Source organism: Madurella fahalii (assembly GCF_045866475.1).
Source record: "Madurella fahalii IFM 68171 DNA, scaffold_2, whole genome shotgun sequence".
NCBI classification, from domain to species: Eukaryota; Fungi; Ascomycota; class Sordariomycetes; order Sordariales; genus Madurella; species Madurella fahalii.
In genome coordinates this window covers 703,599-720,786 of record NW_027263972.1, presented here as the reverse complement: position 1 = coordinate 720,786, position 17,188 = coordinate 703,599, and the positions used below count along the sequence as shown (strand labels likewise).

General features: G+C 51.4%; 4 protein-coding genes across 4 annotated transcripts; 3 read left to right on the top strand and 1 right to left on the bottom strand.

Annotated features, from left to right (window-relative positions):
* Positions 1-4,811: 4,811 nt before the first annotated feature.
* On the top strand, positions 4,812-7,037 carry MFIFM68171_02955 (uncharacterized protein; the record flags this gene model as incomplete). Its single annotated transcript, XM_071058377.1, has 2 exons — positions 4,812-6,063; positions 6,133-7,037. 2 exons carry the CDS (start codon positions 4,812-4,814, stop codon positions 7,035-7,037), a joined length of 2,157 nt encoding a protein of 718 aa, XP_070914478.1.
* A 2,364-nt stretch (positions 7,038-9,401) lies between these two features.
* On the top strand, positions 9,402-11,326 carry MFIFM68171_02954 (Nacht domain protein; the record flags this gene model as incomplete). The annotated part of the gene is made up of 3 exons (XM_071058376.1): positions 9,402-9,487; positions 9,652-10,421; positions 10,485-11,326. The coding sequence occupies 3 exons, from the start codon at positions 9,402-9,404 to the stop codon at positions 11,324-11,326; spliced, it is 1,698 nt and encodes a 565-aa protein (XP_070914477.1).
* A 684-nt stretch (positions 11,327-12,010) lies between these two features.
* MFIFM68171_02953 (HTH OST-type domain-containing protein) lies at positions 12,011-12,793 on the bottom strand (the record flags this gene model as incomplete). The annotated part of the gene is made up of 1 exon (XM_071058375.1): positions 12,011-12,793. One exon carries the CDS (start codon positions 12,791-12,793, stop codon positions 12,011-12,013), a length of 783 nt encoding a protein of 260 aa, XP_070914476.1.
* Positions 12,794-15,393: 2,600 nt separating this feature from the next.
* On the top strand, positions 15,394-15,916 carry MFIFM68171_02952 (uncharacterized protein; the record flags this gene model as incomplete). The annotated part of the gene is made up of 3 exons (XM_071058374.1): positions 15,394-15,616; positions 15,674-15,824; positions 15,883-15,916. The coding sequence occupies 3 exons, from the start codon at positions 15,394-15,396 to the stop codon at positions 15,914-15,916; spliced, it is 408 nt and encodes a 135-aa protein (XP_070914475.1).
* Between the last annotated feature and the right edge of the window lie 1,272 nt (positions 15,917-17,188).

The following is a 17,188-nucleotide window of genomic DNA, read 5'->3' as shown; positions in this document are numbered from 1 at the left end:
CTCGATACCGTAGTAGGAGTACTGGATACTCCCTGAGACCCAGATAAGGTCAAGTGTTGATGGTCTACTCCGTTGGTTCCCCCGGGGGGTTCGGGTAACGGTACCTCAGGGAGTAATAAGGTCGAGGTCCCAAGAGGCTACTAGCCGAAGTAGGGCTTCCGAATCTGGGTCGTACCGATCGAACTGATCCTATAAAGGGTGGTGGAGGTTGAAATCCCCTGTGAGAACTACTGGATAGGCCGGTTTTTGCCTTTCTAGCAGTTCTCTAGGTATCATCTTAACTGAAGGGGGGTTGTATACCGACCAGACCTCAAGGCCACCCCCATCTCCTAGCTCCCCTCCTGAAAAACATACTCGGCACCAGTACCTTGATGACTCGTATTCCCACTGGCTGATATCGATCCTTTTGTGGACGAAGATAGCTGCTCTACCTTCTAGTTCAAAGACTAGATGGTATCGGCTACTTCGAGGGCAATAAGTGGACTTGGTAAAATTGTTGATCTACGGCTCCTGGATAGCTAGGAGATCGAACTTAGCTTCCTCTAAAAGTGTTTCTAGGACTAGTTTATTTTCTCCAGTATTCTATAGCAGTATTGTAAACCCTATCAAAGTGTAGGTTCAATAGAAGTATTCTGCTGCTGGGTTTCAGTAGGTTGGAGGTTGAGTTGGGAGCTAGGCTGGGAACTAGGCTGGGAGCTGGGTTGGGAGCTGGGCTGGGAGCTGGGCTAGAGACTAGGCCTTACAGGCCAGGTTGGGACTGGGACTGCTGGGAAGGGGAGCCGGCCTTGCCTTGGATCTTGGGAGGCCTGTTGGATATAGGTAGGCCTTCTCCGCTTCCGAGCTGGTCCGCCGCTTTGGTAGTAGCCGTCTTCGATAACGAAGTTGAAAAGAGGGGTTCCAGTAGTTGGGAGAGCGGCTGATTCGAAGGTTCGTGGGCGGTGTTGGTAGGCTTCCTTAGCCGTCGTCTTCGCTTTTACCCTCTCCAGGCACTCCCTGTCCCAGGCCGGATGTCGTCCTCTATAGGCCGGGCATTTGCAAGGTAGCCGGTAGTTAGAAAGGGTAGGGCATTGAGCCTCACCCTCTCTCCCACCAGGGCCATAGGCCCCTGTTCCGCACCTCGGACACAAGGCCTCCTTTTTACAGTACCGGCTAGTATACCCCCATTTCCAGCACTTGAAGCACTGAGTTGGCTGTAGAGGAGCCCAGTAGGGCTCACAGTTGAAGATCTATGTCCTGAAAATTACCCCTGAATCACAGACCATTTTGGCCTCTTATTAGCTAGTGAGGGTAACTAAGACCGTTACCCAGGTAAGGTTTTGGTCCTTCGGGTACTGATATTTGACCTTATCGAGTGATTTTAGACCTAGGTCTTAGCCGAATTCCAGCTCTGTAACCCCTTAAAGATCCTTCTATCGAAGTCCTTTGACTAGGGCTGCAAAAGTCCTTTAGGCCTCCTTTGCCTGGGCCCCAAAGGCTTGTTGGATCCAGTTGTTGTTAGAAGAGTGCTAGTCTCGGGTAGCTGGATCTGAGAAGGTAATGATTGTATCTCCACTAGGGAGCTTCCGGGCTGCTACAGCCCCTTTTCGGTTCGAGGCTTGATTAACTGTTTAGACAATTTCTAGTGGGCTTCGCTTAGCTAGGTCGGATGATAGGCTATTGCCTTTGACTAAAATCTCACGGCTTGCCTTCGCTGGGATTACCTTAGCTGGCTGGGCTAAGGTTGGGGTAGCTGGACTTCCCCAGGCAATATCAGCCCAAGTTCGGGTCGGTTGGATCGGCTTAGTCGGCTGGGTCTCTCAGAGAGCTGCTCTCACTTCCTCGGCCACTACCTTTCGAAGGTTAGGCAGGGTAACTGTCGAGACTGACCCGGGTACCGTAACAGCCTTTCGGTAGGCTTGTTGTATTTCTTTCGCTAGGCTTCGAGCTCTATCCTTGTTTCCAGTTGGTATAAAGGCAAGGAGCTTGTTAACCAAATTGTCGAAGTCTCCTAGAGTAGGGTGGTTTAGTTGGTTGCTGCTGCTATAGGTCTGTTGAGCCTAGGTAGACCCTTGAGATCTTCTTTGACCGTTGCTTGTGTAGCTGGTTATTGTACGGGGAGGCCGAAGTAGTTGCGGAGCTGAAGCCGAAGCTGAAGCTGAAGCCGAAGTCGGGGCCGGAGCTGAAGCTGAAGCCGAGGTTGGGGTTGGAGTTAGGGTTGGAGTTGAAGCTGGGGACTCCTCTATAGTTGCCCTGCTTCCCATATCCATTTCCATCTCAACGCTGTCCATAGTAGACAGTGAGGTAGCTGGTGTGGTTAGGGGGTGGCCAGTGTAGTCAGGGGGTGGCTAGTGTAGCCAGGGGGTGGCTAGTATGGCTAGGGGGTGGCTGGTGTGGCCAGGGAGGTAGCTGGTGTAGCTAGGGGGTGGCTAGTATTAGGTGGGGTTGGCCGGGCCCGTTGGTGCCTGATTTGTAAGGCTGTTAGGCCGACGAGCCCACCATGAAGATTTTGCTGACAGCTTGGGCGCTCAGCCCAGTCTGACTTTCGGGCCCAACTGCAGCCACGCAACAGGTGCCGCGCGGCTGCAAGCGGTATCGTTGGATAGGGCTTTTCGAGAGGAATTGATTGATGTAGGTTGCAGCTGTTTTGCTGGCTTTGCGGGCAAGCAGCCGGCACCACAGGTAATGTTTTTCCTCGATATTGATATGTTTTCTGGGCCTAAAATAATTAATATCTAATAGCTGAAGTAGGTGAGAAGAGTATAGAAGTATATAGAGTATAATAATATTGTGCTCCTGGTAATAGATCTTAAATTCTTTGGAGTAGTGGCTATCGTGGCCGTTAAGGATGAGCAGCTGATATTTGTCCTTTATACGAGATGCTATATAAAAATTGAAATACTGAATCTAATCTATGCCCTTCTTATTAGTAATTTACCTGTTATCGTGTCAGGTGCAGGAGGGTGTCAGGTGCAGGCGGGGCACTGCCAGGGTCAGGGGCCTATAAATTACCGGCTTCGCCGGAAGTTTTGGAACGTTCAGAGTTCAACACTGTCACCTACCACCTCCTTAGAAGCGATAGCTGCGCAGACGCCACTCCTTCAATGCGAATCATCCTTTCACTCTCCTTTTCTTACAGCAATCCCCAATTTTCGATCTGACATATCGGTTATTGCAATATACTAGTTAACCAGAAGCTTATACTCTTAATACTAGTTAGCGAGGTAATATTACCTAGCTAAGATAATAAATAGCAGGATAACCTAACCTAAAGCATTCACTCTTTAGATAACTGTAGCCTACATCCGATTACTAGGTGTAAGAGGGCGCGCAGTAAACCACTCTACCAATGAACCAAAAGATCCGCCAGTTCAATCACTTCGTGATTGAACGCTGCGCACCACTTGCTTATATCACGTACCCGGGGCTGCGCCCTCAGCCGGTCCCGTGACACTAGGCTGGGTCTATTTAGCCTTACTATGGTCGTCTGAGGTAGTAACTACTATAGTAGCGATGATATGCCTATAATAAAGCTGGTCTAGTTGAAATTATATGAATTGTCGTCAAAGATACTATATTTAATTTTAACGTTGTATATAAAGGTAAACTACTTGCAAATAACTTTTAGATCTTTGTATTTAGCCCTCTAGTAGTCGTATTTACCTATGAAATGCGTCCGAAGTTCTAGTTAGCGCTTAACGAAGTTGTGAGCCCATCGTACACCAACAGGCAGTACGTCGCATTCACATAGCAATCGGTTGGCTATATCTTCCATATACAAAAGCCGGGGGTGGAATACACGTGCATATAGCTCAATAATGTACTGAACAATCGTTTTCTCCTCTAAATCGGTGAGCTTATACGAGTTAGCTGGAATATCATATCGTGTAGGCTGGCCGGCGCGTCGGTTATGGAGGGTATCCTTATTAACGGTATAGATCTTTGCTGCGGCTCGGTTGCTAAGCTTTGGGTCCCGTTGAATAGCGGCAAGTGCTAGGTTTATTCTAGCTTTATACGAAATAGTTTCTATTATTGGTTGTAGAAGAATTTAGTATTTTGTGCAGAGGAGGCGCGTCGCATTAGAAAGTAGCTGACTCGCTTGTCTGGCTGACTCGATTATCACGCACGTTAAGGCTGATGTTATAATAATTTTGATCGAAAAGAAGAGAATTATATAGTCGAACCTAGCGGGAGATTAGTAGATAGAGTGAGATAGAGGTACTCGTATAATTAAAGGTAATCGAGCTGAAATTGTTATTGTTCGGTAGAAGAAACGAAAGAAGACTAGGTATAGCAGAATTCCTTTAGCTGTATTGAAATGGGGTCAAAAATTTTTACAGGACGTACCCGGGTAGGCCTAAACAAATTTTTAAGCGGGGTTTGGTTTTTGGACTGTATCCAATTACGGCGCTGTACTGGCGGAGGGTTGTATCATTTGCTGCAGTGCTTTGCGACCCAGTCAGCAAGGCAAATTGACGGAGCGGGGGTTTGAAGAAGGCAAACAGCACAAAGGAACACAACTTCCCAGCGTATTCAGCCCCGCATGATCGGTCGATACCGGTGTCATACAAGTTCAACTGGAAGTCTACCCATTCACTACATTCGTCTCATCAGCCGTCTCATTTAGCGGTCCTTGGATTCATCGACAGAAGAGTGCGACATGGAGCACACTATGCTCGGCAACTTGGGGCCCACGAACCAGGCCGAGAATTATGTCAGTGCCCTCGCTGCTCCAAGCATGGCAGGCCTTCTAGGCCGAAAGCGAGCGCGCTCGCAATCGCCCGGCGACTCTCTGACGCCCCCTTGATAAAGAAGTAGCACCGCTGGGCGAAGCCATGTCCCCGACAGCCGAGAAGCGCCAACGCCACGAGGCGCGCGTGCACCACCACCATTACCGCCGCGGCAAGCCTCAGATGCTGGTGATGCACCAAGTACAGTGCGCCGGAAACGCCCCGGCCCACAGCCGGCACCGGAAAAGCGGCCTGTTCCTCGACCGGCCGCGGTTGTTCAAGAACGATAACAGAGCGAGCGCGCTGCGGGGACTGCGCGATGTGGCCGGCAGCCTTGACGACTGCTTCGAGGACAACCCAGACATCAGCCTGGTGGTCGTGCGGACGTATGACTGCGTCGCGTATCACCAAGAAATCAAAGATGCCTTCGTTCGGCTCCCACTGCCAGCGGCGGACCCAGAGATGGCGGCGAACCTGCGACCATACTTTGATTTCCTGGAGGATCAAGCGGAGCTAGCCGAGGTCCAGTCCGAGTCCATTAGCATCTCGCGTACCTTGAGCGACGCTATGGGCAGGCTTGTCGAGGCGGAGCCGTTGCTGTTCGCTCAGTGGGAGAAGAGCCTGGTGCCGCCCTATCTGCAAGTATATCACACGAGGGCGCGGGCACGCACGCTCGCGCAAGAGGTCTTGGATGAGCGGCTAGCTGCCCAAGTGTTGCTTCTCCTGAACTATGTCGAGGAGGCGTTCGGCCCAGAGTACTTGGAGGCCGACAATCTGTTCAAACAAGGGCTTGTGACGCGGGAGCATGTGGATAAGCTCTTCGGTCCGAACGACATCATCGTGTGCACCGAGGAGGGAGAACTAGTGGCGTACGTCTCCACGCTCTGTCCAAGCCCAACTCATGGCGCTGCTGAGGTCAACATCAGGTGCTACAACTGGGCCTTCGATGGGTTCTTCCGTCGACAGGAGAAGACAATCGATATCCTCTGGCCTTCTAAGGACAACGGCCCCATTCCCATCACCGAACTGGACTCGTACCCGCTAAGGTTCGATCCGAGTGGCCAGTTGGAGAAGATGTTGCGCGAACGGGGCAACGTGTTTTGGTCCTGTCGGAAGCGGAATTTCGTCGGGTACACAGCCCGGACGACATCGTTCGAGATTCAGGTTCCGAATCCGCGCTATATGATCGACACCATGACTTATAAGGACCTGCATAGTAAGGACAATACAGAGATGGCAAAGAGTCGGGATGACCTTGGTGAGGAGCGCATGAACTCCGACACCCCGCCCGAAGATCCCTTCGTCTTGCTGTTGCCGCCCAAGATTTTTGGCTTCGGGATACACGACAAGAAGTGGAGTAAGCTGCGAAGCCCCGCACCAGATACTAGTTAGATCTTCGAGCCTCGCTGACCTGAAATTACACAAGGGAAACTACTAGTCAAAAATCTTCGCCCTATCAGGTGGAACAAGAAAGCCTTCGAGCAGCTTGTTCTCGATCCCCAGAAGAAAGAGCTCATCGAGGCCAAGGTCCGGATCCACATGTCATCGGTTATGTCAACTGATGTGATCGAAGGCAAGGGAAACGGGCTGATTATCCTGCTCCACGGCGGTCCCGGAACGGGAAAGACCCTGACTGCAGAAAGCGTTGCCGAGCTGGCCGAGAAGCCCTTATACCGAGTCACCTGTGGCGACATCGGCACAGACCCTGAGAGTGTTGAACGGTATTTGGAGAGCGTGCTTTATGTCGGGAGCATTTGGAAGGCTGTTGTTTTGTTGGATGAGAGTGATGTTTTCCTCGAACAGCGGGAGAAGACTGATCTGCAGAGGAACGCTCTTGTCTCGGTCTTCCTCCGGGTACTCGAATACTACGAGGGCATACTTATCCTGACTTCGAACCGCGTGGGCATTTTCGACGAGGCTTTCAAGTCTCGTGTACAACTGGCGCTCCACTACCCGCCGCTGAACGAAGAGGATCGCTGGAAGGTCTGGGACAACTTCATCAGCCAACTCGAACAGCAGCAGCAGCAGACCAGTGCCGCCGGCATCGATGACGAGGCCGCCGTGGCAAAGCTTGCGGAGGGTGAGACCATCAACATCAAGGAGCTTCGCAGTAAGATCAACGCGCTAGCTCGGGTGAAGCTCAATGGGCGGCAAATCCGCAACGTCATCACCACAGCGCGGCAACTTGCACTGCACCGCCATCAGTCACTGGGATACGTGCATCTGGACCAGGCGATCCGCGTCGCGAACGAGTTCGAGGAGTACGTGACCAAGACACAAGGGCACGATGCGGGTGAATATGCGAGGGCGGAAGGGCTGAGGCTTGAATGAGCGGGCGAGATAATATGTAGTACATGAAGACGGACTCTGTCACACGGCCACGGAAGCACCCCAACCCTGCTAGCGCCAACGAAGGCTTGGAGTAGGTATAGTTGGCTCAGGTACGTTATACTGCCAGCGCGCTATAGCTGTACCGAAACAACTACAACTAGATCATGCATAAGATTAGCTGGGAAGTCCTAAGATGGAATTAGATGGAAGTAGTGAGCTTGAAGGATAAAAGGAAATACTCTGAACCCATCCTGTTGAATAGAATCAAGGACCTTTGAGGCTATAGAAGATTATAACTGAATCAAGCTACTACGACCCGAAGTTTTCTCCAAGCACTGATGAGTCAGCCCTTATTCCAAACTTCAGGGGGCATGCCCTGTTTAATGTATTGTCAACAACCCGTTCATTTCTAGGATAAGTATCCCCGGAAAATAGAATAACTCACATGGATTATTTGGACTGCCCACGCCTGGAAAGAGTACATCCCACATCCTAAACCACTTCTCTTTATGGCCGATCTTTGGATGCTTCGTGCGGGTTTGGATTTCGAGAGCTGCCCATTGGGCCTCGCTGATACCTTCCTTCTTTGATGGGTCACCATGCTTGCAAGGCGCAAACTTCTTGCGATGCTCGGCAAGCTGAGATAGACTTTCCGCACGACCTAACGTAATGCTACTGAACACCGTATAGCAACGGTCGCATTGAACGGGCGAATGAACCCGTTTGAGGTGCTCCCTACGCAGGCACAATTGTTAGTTGTCATAACCTAGGCTTGTTTGGGAGGGGGGGTTTGTATACTTGAGCCGTTGGATCGACTTAAAGCCCGGACCCATGCAAGCTGTGTACGGGAGCCTCCGGACCAGGAAATCTGGTACTTTGCCTCGGTTCTTCGAATGGTCCAACTTGTAGAAGGGACACGCAAGCAGTAGTGGTTCCGGTGCCGGGCTGCCGGGCAAATCCCCTGGACCATTAGTATTGTTTTCGGTGTTGGTGGTGGTGGTAACGTCATCACCGTCACCGTAATCTTCGATAGCCCAACCCAGTGTAGACGCCAACCTGTTGGTGGATACAGTATTGTGTTGAGAGTTCACCGGGTGGCTCACGCTGGGTTTTGGTGACAGCGAGGTATTAGACCCAGAGTTTAACCTGAGCGAACAGATTGTCAGAACTCGTCAAGAGAGAAGATGGGAATTTATGGTAACGTACTGGGGTAGTTGTCGTAACAGGGAATACAAGTTCGATTCCTGGTTTCCCCCAGGCGACGAGGACGACACAATAACTCCTTCATCCCCTCCAGTAGACGTGACGTAAGCGTCCGAGCTGAGTCTCCTGCGCTTGGCGCCAAAGCTACTATGGCCACGATGGCTCCGATAATCTTCTTTCAGCACACAGAGACGTTGTAGGTGGACCTTTCCTTCCTCAGTGTAGTCTTGAGACACCGTGGAACTCAGCGATATGTGAGATTTTTTCGAAAGTTGCGGCCGAACGACGTCCAGGTGCGGTGGCCGATGAATATCCATCGTCGTGGCGTTTCCCTTTGTGAGGTTGAATCCAGTCCGTTCGATCATCAATAAATGACGACAAGGACGCCCGTCCTCGAGTTTGCGCAAGGTCCAGATCACGGGCGGTGGTTTCAAACCCTAATAGTTCATAGTCTCATCCATGTTATCTTGAGTGAGAGGGCTGACGGCCCCGGAGGGGCGATGCTGTATTGGGAATAATCAGGGACTCGAGACCTGGGCTGAGGTGGGCGGGGAAGTTTCAGCTGTGACGTGGCGGCGCACCGAAGGCCAGTGGAGGCGAAACAACCTATACAAGCCTGGGAGGGTAGGGTACCTTACTTTACTGTACGGTACCTCTGTACGGTACGCCCGAAAAGAACAGACGGCATACAGCGGGGGTTCTAAAATATGGGTTTTCAATCCAACAAGAATGAAAACCAATGCGCTTCCGATGTAAATTCCCAGGAAAATAAGCCCCGGATAATTGGATGACCACAACCTGGAGGAGTCAAATTTTAGTCCATTGAGGCAAGTACCTAGGGTACATGATCTGGTTAGAGGAAGCCATAATGCTACCAATACGAGGAGGCGGTGCTTGGTAGGCCTCCCGCTTCCCCGTCTCCAACAAGTCCACCTACCTAAGGTACTGTACCTAAAGTGCCTTAACCATGCCCAAATACACTACAATGAGCCGCACCGCCACAATCCGGACGCGCTGATCTGTTACCCCTCCCCCCACATGCTCATAGAGCGAACGGCGGCAACATAGTTGCTCTAGACATCAAACCAGTTCGGCTGTCTCGTCAAGGATTTCGGTTAGGCGAGTCGCCGACACATTGCCAAATACGCTGAACCCATCGCAATGGGTGACCCCGATAGTCCCACAGCGAGCCCACTGGAGGAATGCATCGCCGCAGTGGAGCAGCCAGCGGAACCTTGCCGGCCTGAGTGAGTGAAATACCCGGTTATCCTACCACCCAACTCTCCTCTCCGAATCAAACACGGATACGAAGCCAGAATCTACGAGAATGACCCTCCCGAAAACATTTGACGAGCATCACGCTACGTGGTTCATTGTGCAGGTGGTTCTGATTTCTGAACTTCAATCGTAGGAAGCGAGACATTGCCACCGAAGCATACGCACAAGCCCTCGAGTACCTGAAACGAGAGTTCGAGGGCAACACCAAAGCGACAGAATGGCTCCGAACCGTAACGTCAACAACTCTCCACGATCTCCTAGAGACGACGCAGCGAGCAGAATCCAAATACAACCGAGTATTATTGAACAAGCAGGGGGCGAAGTCGTGGATAAGGGGGCTGTCTAGGAGGATCCTGTACTACGGGCAGGTATTGGATGTGCTCTCTCAGCACCACCCGGAGTATGTGTCCCTGGTCTGGGGCGCCGTGAAGTTCATCTTGATGGGCATTATAAACCACGAGAACCTTATATCCCAGTTCTCCAAGGCACTCTCCTGGATTGCTCAGGCCCTCCCGAGGTGTGAGCTCAGCGCCGAGCTGTATCAGACTGACGAGATGAAGAGCGCCGTCGCGAGTCTGTATGCGCATATCTTGCTCTTCCTCCAGCAAGCCATCAAGTGGTATAACGTCGGGCCGGCTGGCCGAGCACTCACCGCACTCTTCAAGCCGTTCGAGTTGAGCTACAAGGAAACGGTCGATCAAATCATGCTCTGCGCCAAGACGATCGACGACATCTCGAACCTCGCTTCCAAGGTCGACATTCGCGACATCAAGATTCTGTTGCAAGAAGAGAGCAGGAGATTAGCAGAACACGAGCGGAAACTTCACGAGATGCAAGTCAAGTTCAGCCTCGCTCATGAAGAGCTTACCGCCGCGGTGGGAGCGATATTGCGAATTGTCAGCTGTAAGAAGCCCGACGAGGAGCAGTATGAAGGGAAGGGCAATCCCCGTGCTAACAGCGAGCTAGGTGATAATGCTAAACTCGGAGAGATCCACTCCAACGTGAAAGACATGATGCCTCGCGTCATCGACATGCACTTCGACCAGATTCTCGGCGTGTTGAAGCCCAAGAGATCTCCAGAAGATGCTCTTCGGAAACACAAGTCGCTTATCAAACGATCGTCTCCCTGGAGAAGCCAAAACCAGGACACGGTTAGGATCCTGCGGAGCGTTGGAGAATGGGTATTGGCGCCCCAGTCATCGTCATTGATCCTCCAAACACAGCCGAGGGCGCACACTCGCGTGAAGGAGATCGCTACCGAGCTGATCGGCCAGCTGTGTTCCAAGAAAGTCATTTGGTACCTGCCCAGCATCAGCATCGAGGAGCAGAGCACCGTCTCCACGACCGAGGTGCTGAGGAGCCTCGTTTTCCAGTCGCTGAAACAGGTTCCCGAGCTGGTAGCGTCCCAGCCCAACAACTTCACCACGGCCAAGCTGCACGCCTCGCACTCCGAAGCCGAATGGCTCAACCTCCTCTGCTGCACCCTCCGTCATCTCAAGACGCGCTTCCTCGTTGTGGATGCCGAAGATGTGCTCAAAGATGCGGAGCAAGCCGAGCAGCTCGTCGGGGTGTTTCGGGAGCTCATGGACCGCTTCCAGGACACGGAGACGGCGATCAAGCTGTTGGTAGTTAACTACAGCGACGCGTTGCTGGGTCCGGGCTTGCTGGGGGGACCGCGGATGAAAATACAGACGGTGAGCCGTGAGGCGCCGGTGCCACCTCGGCTACGGCGGCCTGGAGCACGATCCATCTTCCGCGGGGCGATCTGGGGCGATGCAGCGGTGAGGAAGTCATTTGTCCAACGTTAACTTTCTCTCTCGCGGCGGGTACATACTACCTAGGTAGAACTCTCTGCTTCCTTCATTAAGAAGACAACGGGCGGAATGTCGAGTGCTATCAGCATCATCTTGTCCTTAGGATGCAAAGCTACGCAGTTTCGGTACACGAAGAGGGTGTCGTCGGATGACAAGGTTCAGCTGGTGGGATAAACGGCCGAGGCATAGCCAAAGTGTGCTTAGGGCCGCTCCCGGGTGGGGGTTGTTCGGGGAGCGACTTCATGGGCCAGCACTGGAGTACCTAGGTACCTAAGTGCGGATTCCGTTCAGCAGCTCTTTGGCATCGTCTGCGGGAGAACTGTTCCGAAGCAGCGTAAAGGTTCAAAATGGGGCATGGTCACGCGGCACGGTGGGCATTACCACAATACGAGACGGCATCGGGCCGCGGTGGCGGCTGCTCACTGTCACGGACCCGGTAAGTTAGCCTAGTTACCTGATTTAGTTCTGCAAGACCTAGGTTTAAGAAGCTTTCATTACCTTAAACCTTACCTAGACAGCGCGACACACGATACGATACGACACGTGCCCATGAAATCAGAAAAGCAACCATCATATCCAGTCAGGTCCATTAAGGCTTGGGGTATTAATCTAGCGCGTCTTGGTCGTGCGTCTGAATAATTACATAAGTTGGTGCCCTGCCGGAATCGCGAATGTTGCTCAGCTCCCAGAACTTGCATGTTTCCGTTTCTTGTCCCGCGCGTACATGACAACCGCCTTGCCCTCCGCGGGGGTTCTCTTTACAATCTCGAATGCATTCGTAGCCATAACCACCTCGCTGAATTTGAAATATCCATACGTGCGCGGATCAAAGTCGGGACGCTGGTTGCTAATCAGGGTGCCGACCTTGGCGAGGTTGGCCCACCCCTCCTCGTCTGAGGACGCTTCCACTGCTATCCGAAGCTGCCGTTCTAGTTTGGCGTCAATCTTGACCGGCAATGGCGGCGCCCGCTTGTAGGTCGGGCTGACGGCGCTAGCGCTGGACTGCGGTGCGGCCGAATGATCGTCGGGTATGATGTTGAGATTCTCAAAGTAGATGAACTTGTCGCAGGCCGCAACGAAGGGCTTGGGAGTCTTCCGCTCGCCGAAGCCGTACACAACGAGCCCAGACTCCCGGATGCGAGCTGCCAAGCGGGTAAAGTCGCTGTCGCTCGAGACGAGGCAGAAACCGTCAAAGCGGTTGGTATAGAGAAGATCCATGGCGTCTATGATCATAGCCGAGTCGGTGGCGTTCTTGCCTTGGGTGTATGAGAACTGCTGGATGGGTTGGATGGACCGTGTGAGAAGCTGTTCCTTCCAGCCCTTGAGGTTGGTGCCGGTCCAGTCACCGTACGCCCGTCTCACAAAGGAAGTGCCGTACTTGGCGACTTCGGCAAGCAGTGCGTCTGCCACACCGGGCATTGCATTGTCAGCGTCGATGAGAACTGCAAGTTTCAAGTTCATAACCACTTCTGTATTCGTTTTAATGTAACGCTGATAGTAGTAGTTCTATTACGTGAAGCAGTGTGTTGGTCCGCTGTGGTACTGTCAAGAAAGCGAAGTGTTGCGGCCCAATGGATTTGGGTATCGAGAACGTGATTAGTAGCTAGGTACCTACCTAACTTAGTTGAAATAAGGGATGAATTGATGAAACACTTACTAAGTACCAATAAGAATGGATACAGCGTCACCGAGGTTTGCTCCACAATTTCCTCTTCATTTAACTCGCACCGCCTCTATCTGCCTCTAGCTATTTCATCCATTGGCAAAATATTGCGCATTATGCTAAGGAACGGAGGCTCACTCTAAGGTGTCTGTTTATGACGTCGTTTCCCAGCGCTGGACAGGCTACCTCTCTCCTAACCAACACCCCCTCACGCCCCTCGCTCGTTGCTACTCATGCCACCACTCACAGGATTAATTATTACTCCAAGTCGACGTTGTAGCCTTGATCCCCGTTGCAAGGTCTCCTTCCGCTTAACCTGATTGTTAGCTTGGGCTAGGTCCATCATATACGACCGTTGCAGGCCGTGGCCTCAACGTTTGCGAAGGTGGTGCCAATCATAAACCTCATCTTGCCGAATCTCACATATCCTCATCTGATGTTGTCCTCGCCCCTGGTCTTTCGTACAGCGCGACCGTCACTCATAACCTTCGGATATTTGCACTTAGCGCGCTCGTAACTGTACTTACACTGATAAAGGCGTACAGAGCTCTGGTTAGTGATCGCCAAAGTATCGAGCCTACGGTTTGCCCAAAGGGGACGTGTCGTATATGTCTAGCAGTGGGCTAACCATGTCTCCCACACCACATAATCTAGGGGTAACAATGTCTAGGACTAACTCGGCCATGTATTGAACTTCTACCACTCCTCTTAGGTCTGCGAATTTGCGCGGCTTGGATGGGGGATCGTGTTGTGTTGGCGGACCTGGCTGGCTGACACCCTAGAGTTTTTATGGTCGGCGTTGAAGATGACCATTTTGAAGAGCCTCGAAAGCTCAATTTTCTGGCTTAATTGCCAGCTATGGGCATATTATATTGTAAAGATATCAGGCGTACATAGGTAGTTAGGGACGTTGACGTGTAGCGTCGCATAGAGGAGAGGAACTCGAGGTCTACGCGTTCTCTAATTATGTTACGTAAAGAGACAGGCATCAACCGCTGTATAACATGACGCTTTTTGTCACATAGCCGTACGTATGTGCCTAGTACATATGCCTTCATAGCTGGTTTGAAGAACAAAGGGCACAGGTGTGGCACAATACCCGGTTGGTTCGGTGCTGTTTGTTAGCTTTGCCGTTTATCAACAGTTTTAGAGTGGAACAGCATACACCTGCCGCTCGATACAGTGACGTCTTGGCCATAAGCCTTTCAGTAATTGGGGCTAATTATACTCTAGAGCATGACCCAAACTCCAGGATAAGAGCCAGTCTATGAACTGTACAACGGTACAATGTGTACATGTTTCTTGGTGCACTGCACCAACGTTGGAAAAGGGTGGAATTCCGGCCACAGATTACCTCCTGATCTGGAATGTACGTACGCACATAATAATTAGACTAAGACATGCCGGCGGAGAGAGCTTTACGGGCTATAGGAGCGTCTCCTGACGTAGCCCACAACTCTTAGATGGCTAAGCACTAGCTAACAGCCAACAGTTGCCGGTCAGCCCGAGCCCTGCACCAACAAAGACAATGGCGCAGTAATCCCTCTTCTTCCGAGAATTGGAAATGAGATGACTGTATTGCGCCTCTTAAGTGGCTCCGAGAAGAGGGAATACGCTTAATTATAGTGGTGTATTCCACGCGCTCTTTCGATAGTACTCGATAACTGAAGTGTGGTTGACTAGCGGAGTACGGCAGAGAACCAGAATATTGGGTACATGTAGATAACCCCATGGATTCTAGTACTTGCTTGCTAAGTCGCATTTAGGAGCCACCGTCTCGCTCTCAGCCCGGAATCGCGGCAACGTAGGTACGTAGGCATTCGCACCACGACACCTCCGTAGTACAAGTGTTGGTAAGACTTCCTGAGAGCATGCTTTTAGGCCCTCCAATGGGTTTGAGTCTGACATACATGGTAAGCGAGCCGCGCACCGTATAATCCCCGCCTAATTAGATCCAAAGCGGAGATTGCTTAGTGTGTTACACCTCCCATTTCTCAGATGGGGGAATTGGCGTCGGTCGAGGCCTGCATGACTCTGGCACAGTTGCAGTTATGTACATTCTCAAGTATGCAACATTGGGATCCTATCATGCTGGCCCATGAAGGCGTAGATGAATGTGCCTCGACGGCTGATGTGATACAAGTGGCTCACGGCAGACCCAACACAACAAACCTGAAGCAAGCGAAGCCATGGTCTACCACGCGTACAATTCTCATTGCAGGGGATGAGCTGCGACATTATCACGGACAGTGGTTGGTCAAATCACAAATCGAAAAAAGTATAAGAACTGGTTTCGTCGTCCATCCAGCCTTCCCCTTACTACCAGCCCCGGCATCAACAACCCAGTCAAGCGATAATATCTTCTCACCCAAAGCAACACCAATCCCACCGCTTCAAGATGAAGATCTTCAACGTTGTCATTGTTACCCTTGCCGGCATCGTGGTCGCCGCTCCCGCTCCAACTCCCGCTCCCGCTCCCGCTTCCGAGGCCTCCGCCGATACCGAGGGCCGAGATACCGGCATCACTCTCGACAAACGTGCTCGTTACACTGTGTACATCACCCAGCATATCAACTGGAACGGTATCGCACAGAACCTTGGCCTCAACACCGGTGAATGCCGTGAGTAACCCTTTTCCAACAAAACAAGCGCACCCGGCTGAGTTGGCAAATATGTAGACTCCCTGGGGAATGGTTGGCCTAGGATTGTTAGCTCGTTCGGTCCCTCTGCTGGCGTGACCTGTACTATATATGACAACAGCCGCTGTCGTGGTAGCGCGTACGGAGGCATTCGTTACCCCGGCATCGCCAACCTGCGCACAATTGGTTGGTGAGTAACCGTTCCCCCTTTTTATATTTCATCAAGCACTGCTGACAGCCCTGCTCAGGAACGACCGCATCATGTCTCTTCGCTGCACTTAACCGGTCCCTGAGAAAAGCTCCGCTAGTTTCTGAGGGGCTTAACTTACCGGGGAAGGGCCGTGGCAACTTGCTGAGTCGCTTACTGTGATGGTACCGCTGGATTCATCGCCCGAACGAGACACGGACAGATCTTGGAAAGGACGGCTTATGGTGACAAACCCCGCCAAGGCGGCCTCCTTCTTTTAACTTAATCAATAATTGAGGACGCTGTGAAAAGCATCAACTCTGAGAAGTGCAAATCTGTAGCTGGCGCCTGGCATGTTGCGCATTTGAAAGCCTCATACCGCAATCAGCTGGCCCAGAATTGGTCAGGTATAAAGATAGCAAAAATCAGGCCCCGTTTCGATAATCGGCATTGCTTACTTTGTCACAGCACAAGCAGTCAACGCGATAGCAGTACACTACAAGAAGTAGGACGTTGTGCAGTCAAGAAACTGCACCGTAAGCCATCACCATCTAGTGCGCGCCGCGTACCGTAACACTTGCCTCTTATACGTCTCTTTTATAATCTCATTCCTCTTGGCCACTAGAAACTTAAGCAAGTCAGCGAGCCTCTCCCCCCCCCCCCCCCCCCCCCCCCCCGGAAAAAAAAAAAAAAAAAAAAAGAAAAGAAAAGAAAAGAAAAGAAAAGAAAAGAAAAATTTACTTAAATGGCTCTGCATTGGTGTGCTGTGGTGTGAGTGGGTAACTTGCACCAACGCCACAAACACTCTCCTACTATTAAACTGCTAAGAGTTTCCACTACGGCCGATGCTTTGCCCCTGCACACCACCAATTTAACCACTAATTTTTCACCATGACGAAACAACTGAAAACATCTGAAACAGCCAGACTTATCCATACTGGGTATGTATAAAGAAAACACGATACCATCAGCTAGTAATGACGTCCTGATACGATTCCTGAACCTCGTCGGTATGGTTTGGACAGTGTAATAAGGGCGTTTTGGGGAGGGATGGATGGTATTCCCTGAGATAATAGCAAGGCGGATAATATTTTATAGTAATATTGAGCCGGGGAAACTGTCTCCAGAGGACGGGGTCCCTCTAGTCACAAGGCTACAGTCACTGGGATGGCGTTCCGGGGGCTGGACTTGCCAGGGCTCATTTTACTTTCGGACCATATGTAGGGCCGTTTTGACCATTGCTCCTTGCCTTAGATAAGAGGATCAATCGAGTACTCTTTTCTACACTTGTTAAAGGCTCAATTGACGAGCTTGTTTGCGTGCAAGGTAGTCTCCTTCTGACTAGAGAGCGCTCTATTTGTAATATG